The sequence below is a fragment of the Dipodomys merriami genome, unplaced genomic scaffold (assembly GCF_024711535.1).
Source record: "Dipodomys merriami isolate MVZ:Mamm:240054 unplaced genomic scaffold, mDipMer1.0.p SCAF_70, whole genome shotgun sequence".
Taxonomy (NCBI): Eukaryota; Metazoa; Chordata; class Mammalia; order Rodentia; family Heteromyidae; genus Dipodomys; species Dipodomys merriami.
Genome location: NW_027206291.1, coordinates 5,266,330 through 5,288,997, shown reverse-complemented (window position 1 = coordinate 5,288,997; position 22,668 = coordinate 5,266,330). Strand labels below are relative to the sequence as shown.

The window sequence follows — 22,668 nt, the reverse complement described above, 5'->3', positions numbered from 1 at the left end:
TACGCATGCGTGCCAAAGACGCGCTTGCGCAGAACGGAGCTGCCGCTGGGACGCGGTGACCCTGAGTGTCCCGACCAGGTCCGCGATGCTGAGCAGGTTCCTGGGTCCGCGCTACCGGGAGCTGGCCAAGAACTGGTGAGGTTGTCTCCCGCCATCCACCCTGCGCCCCCGCTGGCGGCGGCTCTGGCTCCCCCTGTTAGTGCTGATGTTAGAGGGGGAGCCCGAGCCTGGGACAGGTGAACCGCTCCATCCCGGGGTCGAGATGGAACCCGGGACCGGACCCCGCGGCACCCTCGGCCCGGGGCTGAGCCGCTTCGAGCCTCAGTTTCCCCAGAGAGCCTAGTTCGTGGTGCTGGTTGGAATGAAATGCCCAGAAGGGGAGGGCCTGGGCGCCGCTTACGAGCTCTCCACACTCTCTGCAGCCCGACTCCCAGCCCTTTCTTTGGGCCTTGAAACCGACCCTGTGTTAACGTTTGACCCGTGTTGTGCTGGGGATGGAACGGAATCTTGGGCACGTTAATGAAGCATGATGTCAGCGACTTAAACAACGTGTATGTGGGTCTGGGAACGGGGCTTGGCGGTAGAGTGCTTGCCCAGCATGGATGAAGCCCACAGAAACACAAAAAGCCGGAAGTGGTGCTGCGGCTCAAGTGGTAGAGTGCTAGCCTTGAGCAAAAGAAGCTCAGGGACACTGCCCAGACCCTAAGTCCAAGCCCCAGGTCTGGCAAGAACACAACAACAACAAAAATGTGTGAAGCCGGCCGCCAGTGTCTTCTGCCTGTAATCCTAGCTACTCAGGAGGCTGAGATCTGAGGATCCCGGTTCAAAGCCACCCTGGACAGGAAAGTTCGTGACTTATCTCCAGTTAACTACCAAAAGACCAGAAGTGGTGCTGTGGCTCAAGTGATAAGAGCGCTTGCCTTCAGCTAAAGAACTCAGGGACAGAGCGCCTGGGTCCAGAGTTAAAGCCCCACAACCGACAAAAAAAAAAAAATAGCAAAACTGTGTATGTGTGACGATCCTGGGACTTGAACTCAGAGCCTAGGCACTGTCCCAGAGCTTTTGCTCTGCCACTTAAGCCACAGTGCCACTTGCAGCTCTTTGGTGATTAATCAGAGATAAGTGTCTCACAGACTCTTCTGCCCAAACTGATTTTGAACATGATCCTAAGATCTCAGTCTCCTGAGTAGTTAAGATTACATGCTGAGGGCTGGGAAGGTGGCTCAGTGGTAGAGTGCTTGCCTTGCATGCATGAGGCCCTAGGTTCAATACCTCAGCACCACATATGCAGAAAAGGCCAAAAGTGGTGCTGTGGCTCAAGTGGTAGAACGCTAGCCTTGAGCTGAAGAGCTAAGGGACAGCACCCAGGCCCAGAGTTCAGGCTCCATCACTGACAAAAAAAAAAAAACCTTGTTGCAAGAAGCATGAAAGCTAGAGCTGCATTGTCTCTGTACCCACGTGGGAGGTGGGATTGGGAAGACTTCAATGAGCATGGGAACCAACAGCCTCCTCTTCCTGTTCTTGCAGGGTGCTAAGCTTATTTTACAACTGGGTTGTTGCCAGAGGAAGGCCTTGGTGGCCTGGTTGGCTCATTCCCATCTGTGCCTGGGCAGAGTTGTACACACCGCTCATTCATGGTCAGCAAGTTTTTGTGGTATGTGTACGCATGCTTGTGTACACACCAGTACTGGGGCAAGTCAGGCACTTAGCACTTAGCAGCCATACCTTTACTTCCATTTTTTTGCTGGTTAATTGGAGATATATAGTCTCATAGACTTTCCTTCCCCCAGCTGGCTTTAAACCATGATCTTCAGTTTTCATCCTCCTGAGGAGCTAAGATTAAAGGTATGAGCCAGTAGATCCTGACTATCAGCAAGCATTTATTGAGCACTCACTGTGTACTGGAAATGTAAACCCTATGTACCTATATTCCTGTTGGTAGAGAAGAAAAAGAGATGAGAACTGTAGTGTAGGATTGACCTAAATAATAAAGTCGGGAAAGGCTAGGATGTAGGTACTGTTAAGTCTGGTTGGCCTCCACTCGACAGGAGAAATTAAGCTGGACACCAGTGGCTCACACCTATAATCCTAGCTACTCAGAAGGCTGAGATCTGAAGATCTTGATATGCAGCAAGGTCAGAAAAGTCCATGAGACTTATCGTCATTTAAAAACCAACACCAAACCGGGCGCTGGTGGCTCATGCCTGTAATCCTAGCTACTCGGGAGACTGAGATCTGAGGATCACAGTTCAAAGCCAGCCCAGGCAGGAAACTGGATGAAACTCTTGTCTCCAATAAACCACTAGAAAACCAGAAGTGGCTCTGTAGCTCAAGTGGTAGAGCGCTAGCCTTGAGCTGAAGAGCTGGGGGACAGTGCTCAGGCCCAGAGTTCAAGGCCCACGACCCACCAAAACAAAACAGAAGTGACTATGGCTCAAAGTGGTAGAGTGCTAGCTTTGAGCAAAAGAGCTCAGAGACAGTACCAGGTGAGTTCAGGCCCCATGAGTGACAAAAAATAAGGTGCGGGGGGCATGGCCGGGGTGTGCCTCAGTTGTTAACACCCATCTGCCTTGCAAGTCTTTAGCACTCTTTTTTGTAATTGTTGGTCATGGGGTCCGAACTCCGGGTCTGGGCACTGTCCTTCAGCTCTTTCAGCTCAAGGCTAGTGCTCTACCACTTAAGCCACAGCACCACTTTCAGCTTTTTCTGCTTATGTGGTGCTGAGGAATCGAACTCAGGGCCTCATGCATGCAAGGCAAGCACTCTACCACTGAGCCACCTTCCCAGCCCTCTAGTATTCTTTTTTTTTTTTTTGGTCCGTCGTAGGGCCTGAACTCTGGGCCTGGGTGCTGTCCCTCAGCTCTTCACCTCAAGGCTAGTGCTCTACCACTTGAGCCACAACACCACTTCCAGCTTTTTCCACTTAGGTGATGCTGAAGAATGGAACTCAGGGCCTCATGCATGCAAGGCAAGCACTCTACCACCAAGCCACCTTCCTAGCCCCTCTCTAGCACTCTTAAAGATAGCCCCAATGTGAAATCAGATTGGGGTGCAGGTGCTTAAACACAGAGGCCCAAGACCACATTCACACACTGGGAGCCTCAGGGGCAACTCTGTGCTGGGTGACCCTATCCCAAACCAGAGCTTCCTGAGGACTGTGCTCATGGCAGATCACAGAGCTCTTGTGAAGCTTTAATTGGCATCCAAGAATGGGCAGGAGACAGCCCTGAGTAGATCTAACTCCCCCTGTCATTGCAGGATTCCCACAGCCGGCATATGGGGCGCTGTGGGTGCTGTGGGACTGGTGTGGGCTACTGATTGGCGGCTGATCCTGGACTGGGTGCCATACATCAATGGCAAGTTCAAGAAGGATGATTAACTCACCCTTGGGGGTCCATCTGGTGAGTAAAAGCCCAGGTTTGAGGGTTAGCCAAGGTTTAGAAGGTGGAGAAAAGGATCTCAGACACCCAGGGCTTGAGTGTGTGTGGGGGGGGGAGTGTCCTGCAATGAGGCAGGGCTTGGATACCCATCTGATAGTACCAAGTTACCAACCCTACCCTTACCTTAGACGTGGTGCTGGGGGTAGGCCCTGCTCAGCCAAGCTGGACAGCCTCTTTCGTCCTTGGAGGCTGCTCAGAGAATGTACCCAGTTTGCATTCACCTAGTCCTGGGCTAGGTGAAGATGACCCTTTTACAGATGGGCAAGTTGAGGCCAGCCCCTGCTACCATCTCTGCATGGGCCTCAGCTCATTCACGTATTTCCCATGGCCTCACTGCTGGCTTAACCTCTGCGATCTCATTGTCCACATGGCAGGCTGGGCCCATACCATTCACATTCCAATTTCCAGTGGAGACCTCTGCAGAGGACAGTGATCTCATTTGAACCTGGACGGCCCCTGATTCTAGGCTGTGCACCACCTCTGCACCTAGAGCTGGGAACCATCCATGGATTTGGTGTGTTGCTGCCCAGAGTTGTGCGTCATTGTGGTATTCCCCTGCTGCCTGCACAGCCAGCTCATCAGCTTTGTTCTGTCCCCCAGGTGTCTGGTGGTGCCAACTTTTCCTACTCCCTTGGGAGCACCCTGAGCCCTGGTCATGGATGGAATGGATGGATGCCAACAAAGTCCAGCACATGCTGCTGTTCTAATGTGTGTAACATTAAACTGCTCTGAAACCTTCTTGGCCTCAATCTTGTTGTTTCCCTGTCCTCAGGTTTGGGTGACCTCAAAAATTCTTTCCAGGTCTGGGAAGGTGGCTCAGTGGTACAGTGCTTGTCTCTCATGCACAAGGCCCTGGGTTCGATTTCTCAGCACCACATAAGCAAAAATAGCCGGAAGTGGCACTGTGGCTCAAGTGGTAGAGCACTAGTTTTAAGCTGGAGAGCTGAGGAACATAGCCCAGGCCCAGAGTTCAGGCCTCACAACTGGCCAGGGCCAGCAGTGTTGAATCGTTTCAACTATTTAGCAGGTAATAATTTCACAGTAGCTTGGCGCCAGTGGCTCACACCTGTAATCCTAGCTACAGAAGGCTGAAGTGCAGCCAGGCTCTGGTGGCCCAAGCCTGTAATCCTAACTACTTAGGAGGCTGAGATCTGATGATCACGTTTCAAAGCCAGCTCAGGCAGGAAAGTCTATGAGACTTATCTCCAATTACCCACCAGAAAACAGGAAGTGGCACTGTGGCTCAAGTGGTAGAGTGCTTGCCTTGAGCTGAAGAGCTGAGGGACAGTGCCCAAGCCCAGGGTTCAAGCCCCACAACCAACAAAAAAACTGAAGCTAGTTATGGGACTCTTATCTCCAGTTTAGCTACCAAAAAGCTAAAAGTTTGAAGACACCAGTGGTTCACTGTAATCCTAGCTACTCAGGAGGCTGAGATATGAGGACTGTGGTTCGAAGCCTGCGGCAGCAAAGTCCATGAGACTTTTATCTCCAATAAACTAATAAGAAAAAGCCAGAAGTGGTGCTGTGGTAGAGCACTAACCTTGAGCAAAAGAAGCTCAGGGATGGGCTGGGAAGGTGGCTCAGTGGTAGAGCGCTTGCCTTGCATGCCTCAGGCCCTGGGTTCGATTCCTCAGCACCACATAAGCAAAAAGAAAAAAGCCGATAGTGGTGCTGTGGCTCAAGTGGTAGAGTGCTATCCTTGAGCTGAAGAGCTGAGGGACAGCGCCCAGGCCCAGAGTTCAGGCCCCACAATCTGACCAAAAAAAAAAAAAGCTCAGGGATAGTAACCAGGCCCTGAGTTCAAGCCCCAGAACTGGCACCAAAAAAACCTCAAGGTTTTGAATTCAAACCTCAGTACCAACACAAACTCATACACAACACCACAGAGTACACCATACCATTAATAGTTGTGGGTTTTTTGTATTTATGTTTTTTTTGTTGTTGTTGATTATGGGGCTTGAACTCAGGCCCTGGGCCCTGTCCCTGAGCCCTTTTGCTGAAGGCTAGCTCTCTACCACTTGAGCTACAATTCCACTTGTTGGTTTTTTTTTTTTTTCATTTTTTTTATAGTCTTTAAGGAGTTGTAAAGCAGCATATGAATACAAAGTGTCTGACAACAATGTCACCCATTGCTCCTAACCCACCTCTTCTCTCACTTTTTAAAAAAATTTTATTGTCAAGGTGATGTACAGAGGAGTTACAGATACTAAGTAAGGTAGTATATTTCTTGTCCAACTTGTTACCCCTCCCTCATTTTTCTCTCACTTCCCCCCTCTCCACGCACTTCAGCTTTTCTTTTTTCTTTTTTCTTTTTTTTTTTGTCGGTCGTGGAGCTTGAACTCTGAGCTTGGGCGCTGTCCCTGCGCTCTTCAGCTCAAGGAGAGCGCTCTACCGCTTGAACCACAGCACCACTTCCAGTTTTCTAGTGGTTTATTGGAGATGAGTCTCCAGGAGTTTCCAGCCTGGGCTGGCTTTGAACTGTGATCCTCAGATCTCAGCTCCTGAGTAGCTAGGATTACAGGCCTGAGCCATAGGCGCCCAGCTGTACTTTAGCTTTTCTGAGTAGTTTGTTGGAGATAAGAGTCTCTTGGACTTGCCTGCCTGGGCTGGCTTTGAACTGGAATCCTCAGATCTCAGTCTTTTGAGTAGCTTGGATTACAGGTATGAGCCACCGGTGCCCAGCTTAGTATTTTAGTTTTTGGGTACAGACACTTAAGTCCGCATCAGCCACCTTATATTGTTGCTATATTGGTACTGGAGATGGAATTCAGGGCTTTGTGCTCGCAGGCACTCTACCACTTGAGCCACACCCATGTTTGCAGGTAAGCTTAAACAAAGTACCATAAACATGTTGGGTGCCAGTGAGCCAGGCTGAGATCTGAGGATCAAGTTATGAAGCCAGGCAGGTACGTCTTTGAAACTCTTACACTACCAAAAAGCCAGAAGTGGAGGTGTGGCTCAAATGATAGAGTGCTAGCCTTAAGTGAAAAAGCTAAGGGGCAGTGCCCAGGCCCTGAATTAAAAGCCCCAGGATCAGCATCCAAACAAACTGGCAGCTGCAGCACTGTGCTGTACACTCTCATACTCACGTCTCATTTCTTGGTGTCACTCCACATAGATAACCAGCTTGCCTGTATCGAAGCCAGCCACTAATCTGTTACGGAATTCTGTCATCTACTATTACAATGAACTTGTAGTGATATCAGATCTCTGTGTTGGTATAAATGAGGATCATTTGTAACATTTCCTAATGCATCTACCCACAACTCTGCAAAGCCACCCCCTCCTTTCATTGATCAAAGGAGGGACTCAAAGTTAAGGAGGATCTCAGTTCAAGGCCAGTTCAGGCAAAAACGGCAAAAGACGCCATCTCAACTATCAAGTTCAGTGTGTTGGGGTATGCATGTGATCCAAGGCACATCAGAGGCAGATATGGGAAGATCAAGATATAAGGGTGATGGCGGGAGGGGATTGGAGAAAATCGAGGAGGTAACAAGGTTCAACAAGAAATGTACTCATTGGAGCTGGGAAGGTGGCTCAGTGGTAGACTGTTTGCCTTGCATTCATAAGGCCCTGAATTTGATTCCTCAGCACCACATAAGCAGAAAAAGCTGGAAGTGGTGCTGTGGCTCAAGTGGTAGAGTGCTAGCCTTGAGCTGAAGAGGTGAGGGACAGCGCCCAGGCCCAGAGTTCAGGCCCCATGACCAACAAACAAAAAAAAAAAAAAAAAGAAAGAAATATACTCAGTATCTTACATATGTAACAGTAACCCCTCTGTACATCACCTTGACAACAAAATTAAATTACAGAAAAAGAGATAAGGGTAAACTGAGCACTGGTAGCTCACACCTGTAATCCAAGCTACTCAGGAGGCTGAGATCTGAGGATCCCAATTCAAAGCCAGCCCAGGCAGGAAAGGCCTTGAAACTCTTTATCTCCAATAAACCACCAGAAAAACAAGTGAAGCTATGGCTCAAAGTGGTAGAGCACTAGCCTTGAGCAAAAGAGCTCAATGACAGCCCTGAGTTCAAGCCCCAGGACCAAAACAAAAAGAAGAGAGATATGAGGATGACTCCTAGCAAAAAATATAAAAACCGAGATCCTATCTAAAAAATAACTGAAGCAAGAGGGCCTGAGCTCTTCCTGTGACTCAAGTTTTAGTTCAAATCCCTATACTGTAGAGGAAGGGAGGATACAAAGCAGCATACAACCCATTTGTGTTTGGGCTGCAAAATGACTAAAATTGACACTAAAATCCTGTCCATGGTTTATTTTTTGTTTTGTTTTGGTACTATTCCTGGGGCTTGAACTTAGAGCCTGGGTACTGTCCTTAGGTCTCTCTTTTTTTTTTTGGTCCGGTCGTGGGCCTGAACTCTGGGCCTGGGTGCTGTCCCTCAGCTCTTCAGCTCAAGGCTAGTGCTTGACCACTTGAGCCACAGCGCCACTTCCGGCTTTTTTCTTTTTGCTTATGTGGTGCTGACTAATCGAACCCGGGCCTAAGGCAAGCGCTCTACCACTGAGCCACCTTCCCAGCCCCTGAGGTCTCTTGTTCAAAGCTAAAACTCTTCCTCTTGAGGCACACCACCACATCTAGCTTTTTTTTTTTTTTTTGTAGTTGATTCAAGTCTCACAGACTTACCTGCCTGAGCTGGCTTTCAACATCAAACTTCAGATCTCACCCTCTTGTAACTAGGATTACAGTCATGAGCCACCAGCACCAAGCATTTATTTGTTTGTTTGTTTGTTTTGTCGATCATGGGGCTTGAACTCAGCTTCGATGCTGTCCCTCAGCGGTTCAGCTCAAAGTGAGCACTCTACCACTTGAGCCACAACGCTACTTCGTTTTCTAGTAGTTTTATTGGAGATAAGAGTCTCGTGGCCTTTCCTGCCTAGGCTGGCTTTGAACTGTGGTCCTGAGATCTCAGCCTTCTGAGTAGCTAGGATTACAGGCGTGAGCCACTGGTGCCTAGTTTATTTAAATTTTTAGTTACTACCATAATGTTTTTTCTAGTTACCAAGGTATGAACTCAGGGCTTCACACTGGCTTTGCTGGGTTGCTTATCTGGTGCTCTTCCACTTGAGTGGCAAGCATCCTGCCCAACTGTTTGCTGACCCCTTTGGAGTCTTGGAAGACTTTTCCTCCTGGGATGCCTTCAAACTTCTGTTCTCCAGATCTTAGCTTCCTGAGTAGCTAGGATTACTAGCACCAGGGTTTGTGCAGGGCCTTGTGTTCTGTTTTTTGTTTTTTTTTTTTCTCACAACTGGCACTCTACCACTTGAGCCATAGCCCCAGTCCTGTATTCTTTTTTCTTTTTTCTGCTGATATTGGGTCTTGAACTCAGGACCTGGGCACTGTCCCTGAGCTGCTTTGGTCCCTGAGCTCTACCATTGGAGCCACAGCTCTACGTCTGGCTTTTTTTTTTTTTGGGTCCGATTGTGGGGCCTGAACTCTGGGCCTGGGCGCTGTCCCTCAGCTCTTCAGCTCAAGGCTAGCGCTCTACCACTTGAGCCACAGCGCCACTTCCGGCTTTTTTCATTTTGCTTTATGTGGTGCTGAGGAATCGAACCCAGGGCCTCAGGCATGCAAGGCAAGTGCTCTACCACTGAGCCATCTTCCCAGCCCCACGTCTGGCTTTTTATGGTAATTTAGTGTAAATAAGAGTCTCACAGACTTTCCTACTCCAGCTGAGATCCGCAGATCTCAGTCTCCTCAGTAGCTAGGATTATAGGTGTGAGCTATCAGTGCCAGCTTTCATTTTTCTTTACTTAGGTACTAGGGATGGAACCTAGGGGCTCATGCTCATCAGGCAAAAGTCTTATTCCTGAACTGCACCCCAACCCCAAAAGATCTACATTTTGTCCTACCATAGGTTGGAGGATGTCAATCCCTTTGCAGAATTCTGTACAATGTGGAAGTGTGGCCTGCAGTCTTGGTCACTCAGTCAGTATGTTCCTGTGCCCTTGTGTAGACTTGTAGTAGCTTTTGGGAATCGTTAAAACTTGGTAGGGAGGGCATGGAGGCCAAGGAAGCTGCTCAGCACCCTGCAGTGCCCAGGATGCCCACCAAAGAACAACCTGGTTTTGTGTGCACAGTGCCAAGCAGACCTTTATGTCAAGTGATGGCCAGGGGCTGCCTACAGGTTAATTTTCGGAGAAGGAAATGAGTGCCTATGTAACTGGGTTTCTGAGGAGCAGCTTTAGGCACTTGTATGTTTTGATACTTGATACCTGAGAACAAATTCCATGATTCAACACCTTTTTTTTTTTTTTTTTTGATCACTTGTGGGGCTTGAACTCAGCCTCTCAGCCTGAGCTCTGTCCCTCAGCTCTGTCAGCTCAAGGCAAGAACTCTACCACTTGGGGCTGGGAAGGTGGCTCACTGGTAGAGTGCTTGCCTTGCATGCATGAGGCCCTGGGTTCGATTCCTCAGCACCACATAAGCAGAGAAAACTAGAAGTGGGGCTGAGGCTCAAGTGGTAGAGCGCTAGTCTACAGCTGAAGAGCTAAGGGACAGCGCCCAGGCCCAGAGTTCAAGCCCCACGACCGACAAAAAAAAAAAAAAACAAAAACTCTACCACTTGAGCCACAGCACCACTTCCAGCTTTTTCTGAGTAGTTTATTGGAGATAAGAGTCTCATGGACTTTCCTGCCAAGGTTGGCTTTGATCCTCAGATCTCAGCCTCCTGAGTAGCTAGGATTACACGTGTGAGCCACCGGCACCCAACTTTAACCTCTTTGTAAGCATGTGCTGGTACTGGAGTTTGAACTCAGAGACTCCTGCATGCTGAGCTGGAGTTCAATGGCTTGTGTCAAACCTGCAGCCCAATTGTGTGTACATGTGCTGGTAACAGTTTGGGACTTTAACTCAGAGACTGTCCTTTAGCATTTTTTGCTCAAGACTAAATATCTACCACCTATCTGAGCCATAGCTCTGCTTCCAACATTTTGGTGGTAAGAGATAAGTGTCTCATGGACTTTGCTGCTCAGGCTGGCTTTGAATGGCAATCCTCATATCTCAGCCTCCTGAATAGCTAGATGAAAGGCCTGAGCCACTGGCACCTGGCACTTAAGCTGTTGTATCACACATAAAAGCCAAGTAAGATTTTTTTTGTTTGGTTGGTCATGGGGCTTGAACTCGAGGCCTGGGGGCTGTCCTCAGCTCTATGAGCTCAAAGCAAGTGCTCGACCACTTGAGCCACAGCGCCACTTCTGGTTTTCTAGTGGATTATTGGAGATGAGAGTCTCACGGACTTTCCTTCCCAGGCTGGCTTTGAACCGCGATCCTCAGATCTCAGCCTCCTTAGTAGCTAGGATGACAGGCGTGAGCCACTGGCGCCAGGCCAAAAAAAAAAAGATACTTTAAAAAATATTTTTTTTTAAGTGAAAAGGCCGGGCGCTGGCAGCTCACGCCTGTAAACCTAGCCTATAAACGTCGGAGGCTGAGATCTGAGGATCACAGTTTGAAGCCAGTCCAGGGAAGGACATCCATGAGACCCTCATCTCCAATTAATCAGCAAAAAAAAAAATCTGTGGCTCAAGTGGTAGAGCCATCAGCCCTGAGCGAAAAAGCAATGAGAGTCACGGTTCCAGCGCTGGAAGGGGATCCCCAAGTCTCTAGCAGAGTCAGGTGAGTACCCAGGGAAAGGACTCCCCGCCAGGTGTACAAGCACCTGACAAGTGTCAAAACTTCCAAGCTTCCAATGCGCCCCGCGCGGGAACAGCTGTCCATTGGGGTAGGTGCACAGGGCCAAGGGCGCACGCTCTCCAATTGTAAGCGGCCCTGCCCCTTGCCGCGCGCTGATTGGCCTCTTCGGCTAGGAGCAGGCCCTGCGGGCGGCCGGAGGCGGGGCTGGCTCTGCGGCTGCGCAGATGAGCCACTGGCCCCGCGCGCGGGCGGGTGGGCGGAGCGGCCCCCCGAGCGGGGGCTGGCGAGCGCGGGGAGGGGGCCGGGAGGGAGGCAAAGCCGGCGCACGCCCGGCTGGGGCGGAGGGCGGGGGCCCGTGGGCTGGAACAGCCGCGGCAAGTGGTGGCGGTGGAAGGCAGCTGAGGCGGCGGCGGCGGCGAAGAGCGGGGGTCGCGGCGGCGGCGGCGGCGGCAGGCCCGGAGGCGGGCCGTGGAGCTGGGCGCGATGGAGCGGAAGAGGTGGGAGTGCCCGGCGCTCCCGCAGGGCTGGGAGAGGGAAGAAGTGCCCAGAAGGTCGGGGCTGTCGGCCGGCCACAGGGATATCTTTTACTATAGGTGAATGAGCGCCCCGGCCGCGCAGGGCCCCAACGGGCGCCTCCCAGCGGCCTCTGCGGCGTCTTGGGCGCCCCTACCCGGGGCCAGGGCCTGGGCCGCGCGCGTGCGCCGTGCGTGCGTACGAGCGTGCGTCCCGCGTACGAGCTGGCCCTCTCGGCGGGCGATGGCCCAGTGCGCGTGCGCCCAGCTTGGCGTGCGGCCGCATGGTGCTGGGGCCGGCGGTAATGGGAGCTTTTGTCCCGGTAGTCGCGGTCACCGCGCGCTCTGGGCGAGGGGCGCCCGACCCATGGCCAGAGGCTGCTGGGAGGCGGGGGGTGGGGGCTGGGCTGTCCTTTTGATCGCTTTGGGAAGTTCCCGAAACTGGAGCCCTGGATGGGGTGAGGGGTTGGGGAGAGCCTGGCTCGTTGGAGTAATCCGTGGCAGGTCTGCTCGAAAATGCAAAATTTCCGGGCCGGTCCCCAGCTACATTTTCCTTGGGGTATGTTTCATTGCACACGCCCCTTCGTGGATCGTGGCTGCCTAGATGTGAGTCCAGTGCCAGTGCCTTTTTGTTGATCCCGCAGGTGGTCAGAGGCTTTCAGATCCCTCCAGCACCAACTGGGGAGGAGGGGACTGCTCTTTACTTGGGAAGGACAGCTGGAGAACCCACTTGGCTGAACAAAGAGTTACATGCTCGTCTCTAGTTCAGACAGCTAGTTAGCACCTGCTGTGTTGCCTTGTCTTCTGAATGATTCTTTTTTCCCCCCGGCTGGAGACAAACCCACGGCCCCTCAGTCATGCTAGGCAAACCATAACAGCTGCACCACAACTTGAAAGTCATTGTTATTCCAAGCCAGTTTTTAAAATTATTTTTTTTGTGCGGGTATTAAGGTTTGAATTCAGGGTCTGGGTGCTATCTGGGAGCTTTTTTGCTCAAGACTGATGCTCTACCACTTGAGCCGTACCTCCACTTCCAGATTTTTTGGTAGTTAATTGGAAATAAGAGACTAGCTTTTCTGCCCCCACCTGACTCTGAACTGCCACCTTCAGATCTCAGCCTCCTGAGTAGCTAGGATTACAGATCTGAGTCACCAGCACCAACAGCTTTAATTGTTCCCTTTGAGTTGCTTTCTTGTTAGGTCGCCTGCTGCTTGTAGGGTGCCAGCTGGGCAGGGACTGGCTAGGGGAGTGCAGTAGAGCCAATGAGGGACAGCATCTGGCTCCATTCTAAGTTCAGCCTATAGAGCTGTCTTCCTTTGATTTTCTGCTGTTCCTGTTTTGAGAGGTTAAGTGAGGGACATCTTATGTGTAGAAGGGTAGATACTCATCTTAGACAAGCTTAGCTTTAAAAAAATGCAAGGAAGCCAGGCATCCATGGCTCACACCTGTAATCCTAGCTACTCAGGAAGCTGAAATCTGAGAATCGCAGTTCCAAGCCACCCCGGGCAGGAAAAGCCTGTGAGACACTTATCTCCAATAAATCACTAGAAAACCACAAGTGGCGCTGTGGCTCAAGTGGTAGAGTGCTTGCCTTGAGCTGAGGAGCTCAAGGACAGCGCCCAAGCCCAGAGTTCAAGCACCACAACTGACAAAAAAAAAAAAAGTGCAAGGAACCAGGCACTGGTAGCTCACAGGAGGCTGAGATCTGAGGATCACAGTTCAAAGCCAGCCTGAGCAGGTACAGCTGTGAGACTCTTATCTCCAATTAGCCACTGAAAATTGGAAGGGGCACTGTGGCCCAGGTGGTAGAGAGGGCTGTGCTTGAGCTGAAGAGTTCAGGGACAGCTCCTAGGCCGAGTTCAAGCCCCACAACCAACAAAAGAAAAAAAAGTGCAAGGGGGCTGGGAAGGTGGCTCAGTGGTAGAGCGCTTGCCTTGCATGCATGAGGCCCTGGGTTCGATTCCTCAGCACCACATAAGCAAAAAAGAAAAAAAGCTGGAAGTGGCGCTGTGGCTTAAGTGTTAGAGCTCTAGCCTTTAGCTGAAGAGCTGAGGGACAGCGCCCAGGCCCAGAGTTCAGGCCCCAGGACCGGACTCAAAAAAAAAGTGCAAGGATAGCAAAGGCAAGATGGGACTGTTAGCCCCTGAAGTGGTATATGATAAGCGGGGACCTTGTCATTTCAGATGTTGTAATTTCAGGGCTGCAAACATTGTCTTTTAGGGTCCCTGTATGCATTCTCTATTTAGCCCTGCCCTGTTTCTATGTCGTTACTCCTTTTTGTTTCTTCGAAGTGGTAGGGTTCTATCCTCTCAGACAAGGGAAATGCCTGAAGGTAGGATGCCTGCTGTTTGGATGTGGAGGGGAGGACAGTAGATAAGGGAAGAGTGGTCCAGGCAGTGGGCATCTGTACAACGGCTTGGGAGACTTGAGACTGGCTGCAGCTTGAGCTGGACCAAGCCCAAGCTGGCCAGTGTCTTGAGAATGTGATCATCCTGCCTTCCCTGAACTTCTGGGCATTCATCTTTGAGGGATTCCCCCTCTGACCCCTGCCCCCCCTCACCCCCATTCTTGAGTTAGCAGGAAAGGGTGCAGGTGAACGAAAGAGATGGGATGTGCGGTTCCCACAGCAAGACAGAACCTTAGAGGTGCAAGCCTGGTCTGCTTGCTGACGACGCTGACTGAAAGCTAGATGTGAGAGAGCTCAGGCTGTTCTTTGTACGCTTGCACAATCTTTTTTATTGAATATTTTCTTCAATAAGATGTCAGGGAAATCTTTCTGTGTCAGTGTGAATCTGCATAACCATGTGAAAAAATTACAGTGTAAGCCAGGTGCTGATGGCTCATGCTTATAATCCTAGCTACTCAGGAGCCTGGGATCTAAGAATCAAAATTGGAAGCCAGTCCCAACAGGAAGGTCCATGAAACTTACCTTGAAATTAATCACCAAAAAGCTGGAGGTGTGGCTCAAGTGGTAGAGTACTAGCCTTAAGCACAAAAGCTGAGCGACAGTGACCAATCTCTTGAGTTCAAGCCCCAATCCAGCGTATGTGTGTGTGTGTTTATATACAAACACAAATTACAGTGTAATTCATGTTTCATAACTCACCTTTAAAAAATTGTTATTATAAAGCTGATGTACAGAGGGTTACAGTTAACTTAATGTGTGCAATGCAGTAGTTACTACGACATGAACAGGCTTGTTCAACCCCAACCACTGTCTCCCATAACATTTGCATCACCCCTAAAAGAACTACCATCCCCATTGGTACTCTCCACTTCACCACTATTAATCTGCCTTAAATTTGTTTTTTAATGACTTTGTTGAAATGATGTATATACAGTGTGGTTCATCTCTTGAAGTATGCAAGGTATTCGTTTTGTAACATGTCCACAGATAATAATATTCAGCCACACAGATTTTGCTGGTCCTGGGGCTTGAACTCAGGGCCTGGGTGCTGTCCCTCAGCTCTTCAGCTTAAGGATGGCACTCTACCACTTGAGCCATAGCACCGCTTCTGGCTTTTTCTGCTTATGTGATGCTGAGGAATCGAACCCAGGGCTTCATGCATGCAAGGCAAGCACTCTACCACTGAGCCACCTTTCCAGCCCCTTAAAGCCTTATTGTGATTAGTCATGGACTATTACAGTTCATCCATTTACATGCAATTTAGTGGGTTTTAGTGTCAACACCAGAATTTTCTTTTTTTTTTTTTTTTTTGGGGGGGGGGTCCGGTCGTGGGGCCTGAACTCTGGGCCTGGGCGCTGTCCCTCAGCTCTTCAGCTCAAGGCTAGCACTCTACCACTTGAGCCACAGCTCCACTTCCGGCTTTTTTCTTATGTGGTGCTGAGGAATCAAACCCAGGGCCTCAAGCATGCAAGGCAAGTGCTCTACCACTGAGCCACCTTCCCAGCCCCGTACACCAGAATTTTCAAAGGAAGCCCCTCCTCTTCTGTAGCCCCTGGCACCAGGAATCCGGAGTCTAGCCTATGGATTGGCTTGAAGTACATTTTCCATCAGTGGGGCCTTTTGTGTCTGATTCTCACTGACCACCTGGCCCTCAAGGTTCCTTGCCTGTGTTATCCTGCTCCTGTTCAAGGCGGCATGCTATTCCAGTCTGGATGGACCATGCTTTGTATCACTTACCTTGGGTGGTTCCACCTTTTGGATGGGAGTACAAGTTCAAGGTGGACGTTTTCCTTGCTTGGGGTGGTGGCTTACTAGGGGTGGAACTGCTGAGTCCCAGGTGTCATGCCATTTCCACACCGGATGCTCTTAATACCCATCTGCTAGCTGTCTTGAGCTTGGTGCTGCTCGTTCCCTCAAGTAGTCTCAGATGCCTAGTATTTCCTGGACAGAGCAGGCTGCCTGACAGAGCAAGTAGCACCCCGTTTCCAGTCCCCAGCGACTGCAGGGTTTCTGGTCCCAGTCCCCTCTCCAATGCTGTGACCATCCCAAAGGGGGCTCCTAGGTCAGTGCCCCAGCCACTAGCTCTGGAGAACCATGTTGCAGTATGCTCTGAGATGGCCCCATATTGGCAGTAGGGGGCTTAGAAGGGTAGAAAGACATTCCTTTAGGATGGTGATAAGGGATGGTCCCACCGTGACTCCCCCAGACCCAGCCTGACCTGCCTCTGCCCACAGCCCCAGTGGGAAGAAGTTCCGCAGCAAGCCACAGCTGGCTCGCTACCTGGGAGGCTCCATGGACTTGAGCACCTTTGACTTCCGTACTGGCAAGATGCTGATGAGCAAGATGAACAAGAGCCGCCAACGTGTGCGCTACGACTCCTCTAACCAGGTTAAGGTGAGCATCGGCGGGGCGGGGCCTCCCTCTCAGGTGCGTGGCCTGGCAGAGCTGCCCCTTGCAGGGCTGCCGGCAGGCGCATGGCGAGGACACAGCCCCCGAGGCCTCGGAGCCAGGGCTGTGCCCGCCGGAGCCCCTGCCCTGCATGATGGCCCTGGCTGAGCATGCGCCCGGTCCCCTTGGCCCGCAGTGGACCCCAGCGGGGGCCGCCCGCTGCAGCGCCTTGTCCCCGCAGGGCAAACCTGACCTGAACACCGCACTACCCGTGCGGCAGACAGCATCCATCTTCAAGCAGCCAGTGACCAAGATCACTAACCACCCTAGCAACAAAGTGAAGAGTGATCCGCAGAAGGCGGTGGACCAGCCTAGGCAGGTGAGGCTAAGTGCATCCCTGAGACCTTGGTAAGACCCTGTGGCCAGACCCGACCCCTTGTGAAAGCTGTGGGCCCATCCCCACTTTTATAAAGGAGCACCTTCCTGACCTGGGGATTTCGTCAGAGCCCTTAGCCCCTGCTCTTCTCCCCATAGGTGGTATAGCTCCTCCCAGTCTACTCTGAAAACTTTGGTCTGTGGGCAGATGTGTTAAATGACACAGCACATAGATGGCTTTGTAACCTGCTTTGTAAACTGAGGAGCACTCGTGATTTCCACATTCATTTACAAATACCCACTGAATACCTGGGTGTGGTGCAGGAGTAAGGGGTAAGGAGGTTCAGGGCCTCCCCCATAGGCTTGGCCCAGGGAAGGTTGGTTCCCTCCTTACACACCGTGCTGCCCTTCTACCTTGGCAGCTGTTCTGGGAGAAGAAGCTGAGTGGACTGAGTGCCTTTGACATCGCAGAGGAGCTGGTCAGGACCATGGACCTGCCCAAGGGCCTGCAAGGTGAGCCTGACTTCTGGGCATCTCCCCTTCCCACTCTGAAGACGGAGCCAGGCTGGTATGAGGAGGGCCAAGACTCTTACTTGACTTTGGGGAGACAGGTGGAAACAAAGATGGAGCTTGTGTGGCCTGAGTCCTGGGGGCACAGAGGGGCAACTTGATTAGCTCTCTGCTGTTCTGAAAAGACCTGTGGGAAGAAGGGCCTGGGAGTTTGGCCCATTGAGAAACTCCTCGCTTCATCCCTAGCACCACTAGAGGGAAAACCCTAGTCCCTGCAGAGCTTTTTGATTTTGTCCCAGCCCTGGAAATCATACCCCTGCTCTTAGTAAGGGAAGCCCTGAACCTTGTATTTTTTCCCTGCTGTGAAAGTGGTGGCAGGCAGCAGCCTGCCCGGGGCCTTTTCTGCAGCTTCCTATGACCACCCCCACCAATGGCTGTCCTCTGTCCTGGCAGGGGTGGGCCCTGGGTGCACAGACGAGACGCTGCTGTCAGCCATCGCCAGCGCCCTGCACACCAGTACCATGCCCATCACAGGGCAGCTCTCAGCTGCTGTGGAGAAGAATCCTGGTGTGTGGCTGAACACCACGCAGCCCCTGTGCAAAGCTTTCATGGTGACCGACGAGGACATCAGGTAGCTAGTGGCCTGTCCCGTACTTCCCACCTCCTCATCACCTGTACTGCCAATGCTGTTGGGCTTTAGAACAGAATGGGCCAGACTTAGCCGTGAACTAGGAGCCCTGGCTATTGAAGAATGTGCTAGAAAGGAAGAGGGTTCTTTCAACTAGTGTTAGGCATCTGGAACAAATGCTTTGTGGTACCTGCTTAAAGGCTCTTGGCAGTCGTGGCCCTGGAGCATCGGGTTTGGAGCCACCAGAGCTCAGGCTGTCTACTGGCTGGCAGTGATGTGGGCCCTGCATTTGGGTTGAAAGTCACCACACTCTATGAGTTGTGGGAGTGAAGAATTCCATCATGAGCCGAGTGGCTCATGTCTGTAATCCTAGCTACTTAGAAAGCTAAGATCTGAGGATCAAGGTACAAAGCCAAACTGGGCTAGAAAGTCTTTGAGACTTATACCACCTATTAACTATCAAAAAGCTGGAAATGGAGCTGTAGCTCCAAGTGGTAGAACACTAGCCTTAAGCACAAAATCTCAAGACAGTGCCCAGGCCCTGAGATCAATGCCCAGTAACTGGCAAAAGAAAAAAGAAAATGTAAGAAGAGAACACGGCCAGGCACTGGAGGCTCACACCTATAATCCTAGCTACCCAGGAGGCTGAGATCTGAAGACCATGGTTTCAAAGCCAGCCTGGGCAGGAAAGTCTGTGAGACTCATCTTCAGTTAAACCGCAGAAAACTGGAAGTGGTGCTGTGGCTTGCCTTGAACAGAATAGTTCAGGCCCAGAGTTCAAGCCCCATGACTGACAAAAAAAAAAAAGAAAAGAAATGAAAGAAAAGAACAAGGTATTGGAAATGGGATCTTTAAAAGCCATGTGGAACTTTTAGAAGTGTAGAACTGGCAGTAGATATAGTGGACTCTGGGACCTGGAGAGGACTAAAGGTGGTTAGATTGGAGCAAGACAGCCAGGATGTGCCCCAGCAAGGTGGGACTGCAAAGCAAGGAAGACAGGCCATTCCTGTGGAAAGGGAACCCAGAGGGTCTGAATGAGTTTCTGGTAAACTAAAGACAAAGAGCACCCTAAAGCACGCAGAAGAGAGGTTGATGGTGTGTACAGGGACTGGCGACAGCTTCTCAGCTGCCGTGTTACCAAAGGCTGTGGGCAAGGAGATGGTCAGCACCCGTCCCTAGCCCTTGGAAGCCAAGAGGCAGCACTCTGCTTAGACAGGCATAGAGTACACAGGTGTATTAGGTTTATTTGTTTGTTTTTGTTTTTTGCTGGTACTAGGGCTTGAACTCAGGGCCTTAAGCTCTCACCTGACATTTTCACTCAAAGCTGGTGTTCTACCACTTTGAGCTACACTTTCTTTCCCTCCCTCTCTCCCTTCCCCTTCCCCTCCCCTTCCAGTCTTCTCCCTCCCTCCTTCTCCCCCCGCCCCCCTTTCTTTTGTGCAGATCCTGGGGCTTGAACTCAGTCATAGGCGCTGTCCCTGTTCTTTTTTGCTCAAGGTTAGCACTCTTCCACTTGAGCCACAGCTCCACTTCCAGCTTTTTTGGGCTTAATTGGAGATGAGAGTCTCAGACTTTCCTGCCCAGACTGGCTTCAAGTCATGACTCAAATCTCAGCCTCCCGAGTAGCTGGGCCTCCATCCAGCCTAGTGCTCTTGTTTTCTTTGCAAACGTGCTAAGGGATAATGAGAGAAGGGCAGGGGGGTAGGGGGCTCACGGGTCCATCTCCATCCATCCCCAGCACCTAGCTGCCACCTGGGCATCCCCTGACAGCCTCTGTCTCCCCAGGAAACAGGAAGAGCTGGTGCAGCAGGTTCGGAAGCGGCTAGAGGAGGCGCTGATGGCTGACATGCTGGCCCACGTGGAGGAGCTGGCCCGGGATGGTGAGGCGCCATTGGACAAGGCCTGTGTGGACGAGGATGACGACGATGAGGATGAGGATGATGATGAGGAGCCTGAGCCAGACCAGGAGCTGGAGCGTGTCTAGAGCAGGTGCTACAGGTCACCAGGACAGGATTCTACACCTAGGCAAGGGTCTCAGGGACAAGACAGGCCCATGAAAGTGCCCCTTTTTCGCTTGATATATGGTGGTGCCTGGGCAAGGGACCCCCTAACAGCCTAGCACCTGTGCTTGGAACCGTGATCCTCAGATCAGCCTCCGAGTAGCTAGGATTACAGGTGTGAGCCAGCGCCCAGCTGCCCAGAACTTGTGTCCCAGAAGAATCCAGGTCCCCATGCCTCATTCATTTGCTAATGGTATCCTCTTTCTTCCAGATGCCCTGCCCAAGGACCCCATGCTGTGGAGCACCAGCTGGCATTGCATGGCTGCCTGCACTCAGCTTCTCTTGGGACTAGGCCAAGAGGCCAGGCCCAGTGGGTAGGGGGCACCTTTCATCCTTCCTCCTTCAGTGAGCCTCTTCTCTGGGCCTGGAGAGGTATGACTGGAGGAAGATGACCCCCTTTCCCTGCTGCAGCTCTTCTTTGAAGTCCATGGTTCTGGAAGAGCTGCTGGCCACTGGGCCCCGCCTGGCAGGAGGTTCCTTCATGGTGAACTTAGGGCCAGTGATGCCTCAGCCTTGAAGCCAGCCTCCTCTCGGTGGCCACTGCCTAATGATCCTCAACACAGCAGGGGCCAGCAGACTGGCCTGGGCGCCATGGAGCCCAAGCACCTTGTGGTTGTTGGCTGCCATATCTCCAGCAGCTGGGGAGAACTTGAAATTTGGTCTACCTCCTCCTTGAGCAGTGTGAGGAGGCGAGAAGGGCTGACCTGCAGGCTGGGGGTCCAGACAGCTCCTCTCACACAGGACCACCTAGCAGGCAGAGCTGGCAACTCCCAGCCAGAACCAGCTGCAGCCCAGGAAGTCACTTTCCTTCAATAAATGACACAAATGGCTGAACTTTGGCTGGACCTTGTGTATGAGCTGCCTGGCTTCAGCTGAACCACTCTATTTCCCTCTATAGCAGGGCAGGAGACTCTCAGAGATCCAGGAGGAGGCAGCAGTTCTGAGCTGGGGCCCTGGGACAATTCATCCTGCTCTCCAGGTACCCCCAGCAGCTGCCTCTTGGTGTGTGATAGTGCAAAATGCTCCTTGAGCACCCTTTGTGTCCAGTCCCTCAAGCAGGAATCTATACCAGGCAAACTGCCAGGTGGACACTGAACCCGTACCTCTCCCCTGGCTTCTGGGGCCAGTGAGCCGCCAAGGATCTGACTGTGGCAGCACCCCCGCCCTTCCTGTCCCACACTGAAGAGGTAGGGGTTGTGGGGCAAGAGCTAGCATGCTCTGTGCCTGGGCTCCATAATCCCACCTCCAGGGAAGCCCCTTGCTGGGTCCAGGGCTGGGTAATCCACCCAAAAGGTTGGGTTTTCATCATTTGGGGCTATACATGCTACAGAATGAAGAGTTAGCTGTGGTGTGCAGGTCCCCGGGCAGGTGGCACCTGAGTCAGGTCCTAGAGGAAGGGGAAGGAGATTGAGCCCCATGCAGATCTTTGCCTGCCTGAGTGCTGCAGGGTAGCTGAGGTCAGACCCATCCCCCTCACTCAGGAGGATGTCCTAGAAAGACCTCAAGGGGCACCCAACCCTAGGGTGGGGAACCCCAAAAGGCTGTCCTCTGGATATATGGACACCTGCAGCTATGCCAGCCTCCTCCACTTGCCACCCTGTCTGTTTCACAACCCTGAGAAAGTGACCCTACTTCCGGTCTCCCCAGTCTGAAGCGGCCCAGACCCCACTCTGTTCACCCACCATTTAGGGGGTCTGTCATTCATCCTCTCTGCTGAGCTTTATCCCCAAAGCAGACATGGCTGCCTTGGCATGGGCTGATAGGAGTTCCATCCCCAGCTCCAGGCATCATCCTCAGGCCATCCTATATCAGCTGTGACCAGGGCTGAGAGTAACAATGGGGGGCCCAATGCTCACCAGGGGAGGGGGGAACTATAACTCCCAGCACCCCTGCTGCTCCTCTCCCATCCCTGTGGGCCCAGCCTATGGACAACTCTGACCATCCCTTACCTCGTCCACCTCAGAAGACCCTAACCCAGGGACCTGTGTCCTAGCAAGTCACTACTGTGGGCTTACACAGGGAGGACATCATCAGAAATGTCCTACTGGATAACACTGTTCTGGGCAGGAATCCATAGGCTTTGGGGAGGCTGGACACCGCAATGTGATCCTGTAAAACTTGGTCAAGAGCCATGTGGCTCAAAAGTGTCCATCATTGAAAGAAATGACATAGTGAGGTTCACCCACACAGCATACTCCATTTATCATTTTAACTAACTTACTGGGCTAGGTGCTGGTGCTGGTGACTCACCTGTAATCCTGCTGCTCAGGAGGCTGAGATCTGAGGATCATGGTTCACCAGCCCTGGCAGGAAAGTCTGTGAGACTATCCAATTAATCACAAAAATAGCCAACAATAGTACTGTAGCTCAAGAAGTTAGAGCACTAGCCTTGAACAAAAGAAGCTTTGGGACAGTGTCCAGGTCCAGAGCTCAAGGCCCAGACCCAGGAAAAATAAAAATTAAGAAAAAAGTATATATATATATATATATATATATATATATATATATATATATATATATATATATATATATATGGGGGGGCCATATGTGTATATATATGTGTGTGTATATATACATATATACACACACACAAATATGTGTGTATGGGCTATATATATGGGCCAAATACTAGTCATGCCTGCAATCCTAGCTATTCTGGAATCTTGAGTTCTGAGGATACAGGCACAAAGCTAGCTCAAGCAG

At 51.4% G+C, this 22,668-nt stretch overlaps 2 protein-coding genes across 5 annotated transcripts; both read left to right on the top strand.

The window, feature by feature from the left end:
- On the top strand, positions 1–4,178 carry Uqcr11 (ubiquinol-cytochrome c reductase, complex III subunit XI). 2 transcript variants are annotated; one of them, XM_070008018.1, is made up of 3 exons: positions 1–135; positions 3,259–3,401; positions 3,815–3,940. In XM_070008018.1, the coding sequence occupies exons 1-2, from the start codon at positions 86–88 to the stop codon at positions 3,377–3,379; spliced, it is 171 nt and encodes a 56-aa protein (XP_069864119.1). In that variant the 5' UTR covers positions 1–85; the 3' UTR covers positions 3,380–3,401; positions 3,815–3,940. The 2 variants fall into 2 exon arrangements, with proteins under 2 accessions (XP_069864119.1, XP_069864118.1); XM_070008017.1 differs by lacking the exon at positions 3,815–3,940 and adding an exon at positions 4,041–4,178 and having other exon boundaries at positions 8–135.
- A 7,247-nt stretch (positions 4,179–11,425) lies between these two features.
- Positions 11,426–20,804, top strand: Mbd3 (methyl-CpG binding domain protein 3). 3 transcript variants are annotated; one of them, XM_070007900.1, is made up of 7 exons: positions 11,426–11,678; positions 16,239–16,398; positions 16,634–16,771; positions 17,190–17,280; positions 17,731–17,908; positions 19,691–19,894; positions 20,177–20,804. In XM_070007900.1, the coding sequence occupies exons 1-6, from the start codon at positions 11,569–11,571 to the stop codon at positions 19,887–19,889; spliced, it is 876 nt and encodes a 291-aa protein (XP_069864001.1). In that variant the 5' UTR covers positions 11,426–11,568; the 3' UTR covers positions 19,890–19,894; positions 20,177–20,804. The 3 variants fall into 3 exon arrangements, with proteins under 3 accessions (XP_069864001.1, XP_069864003.1, XP_069864004.1); XM_070007902.1 differs by having other exon boundaries at positions 11,427–11,582; positions 16,589–16,771; XM_070007903.1 differs by having other exon boundaries at positions 11,428–11,582.
- Positions 20,805–22,668: the final 1,864 nt, after the last annotated feature.

What these genes read in the sequence shown, in the direction of transcription:
- Uqcr11 (XM_070008017.1), top strand. Translation starts at nt 86, where the DNA reads ATGCTGAGCAGGTTCCTGGGTCCGCGCTACCGGGAGCTGGCCAAGAAC. An exon ending in CGGGAGCTGGCCAAGAACTG is followed by an intron (nt 136 to 3,258) that starts GTGAGGTTGTCT and finishes CTGTCATTGCAG; the next exon opens with GATTCCCACAGCCGGCATAT.
- Mbd3 (XM_070007900.1), top strand. Translation starts at nt 11,569, where the DNA reads ATGGAGCGGAAGAGGTGGGAGTGCCCGGCGCTCCCGCAGGGCTGGGAG. An exon ending in ACTCCTCTAACCAGGTTAAG is followed by an intron (nt 16,399 to 16,633) that starts GTGAGCATCGGC and finishes TTGTCCCCGCAG; the next exon opens with GGCAAACCTGACCTGAACAC. An exon ending in GTGACCGACGAGGACATCAG is followed by an intron (nt 17,909 to 19,690) that starts GTAGCTAGTGGC and finishes CTGTCTCCCCAG; the next exon opens with GAAACAGGAAGAGCTGGTGC.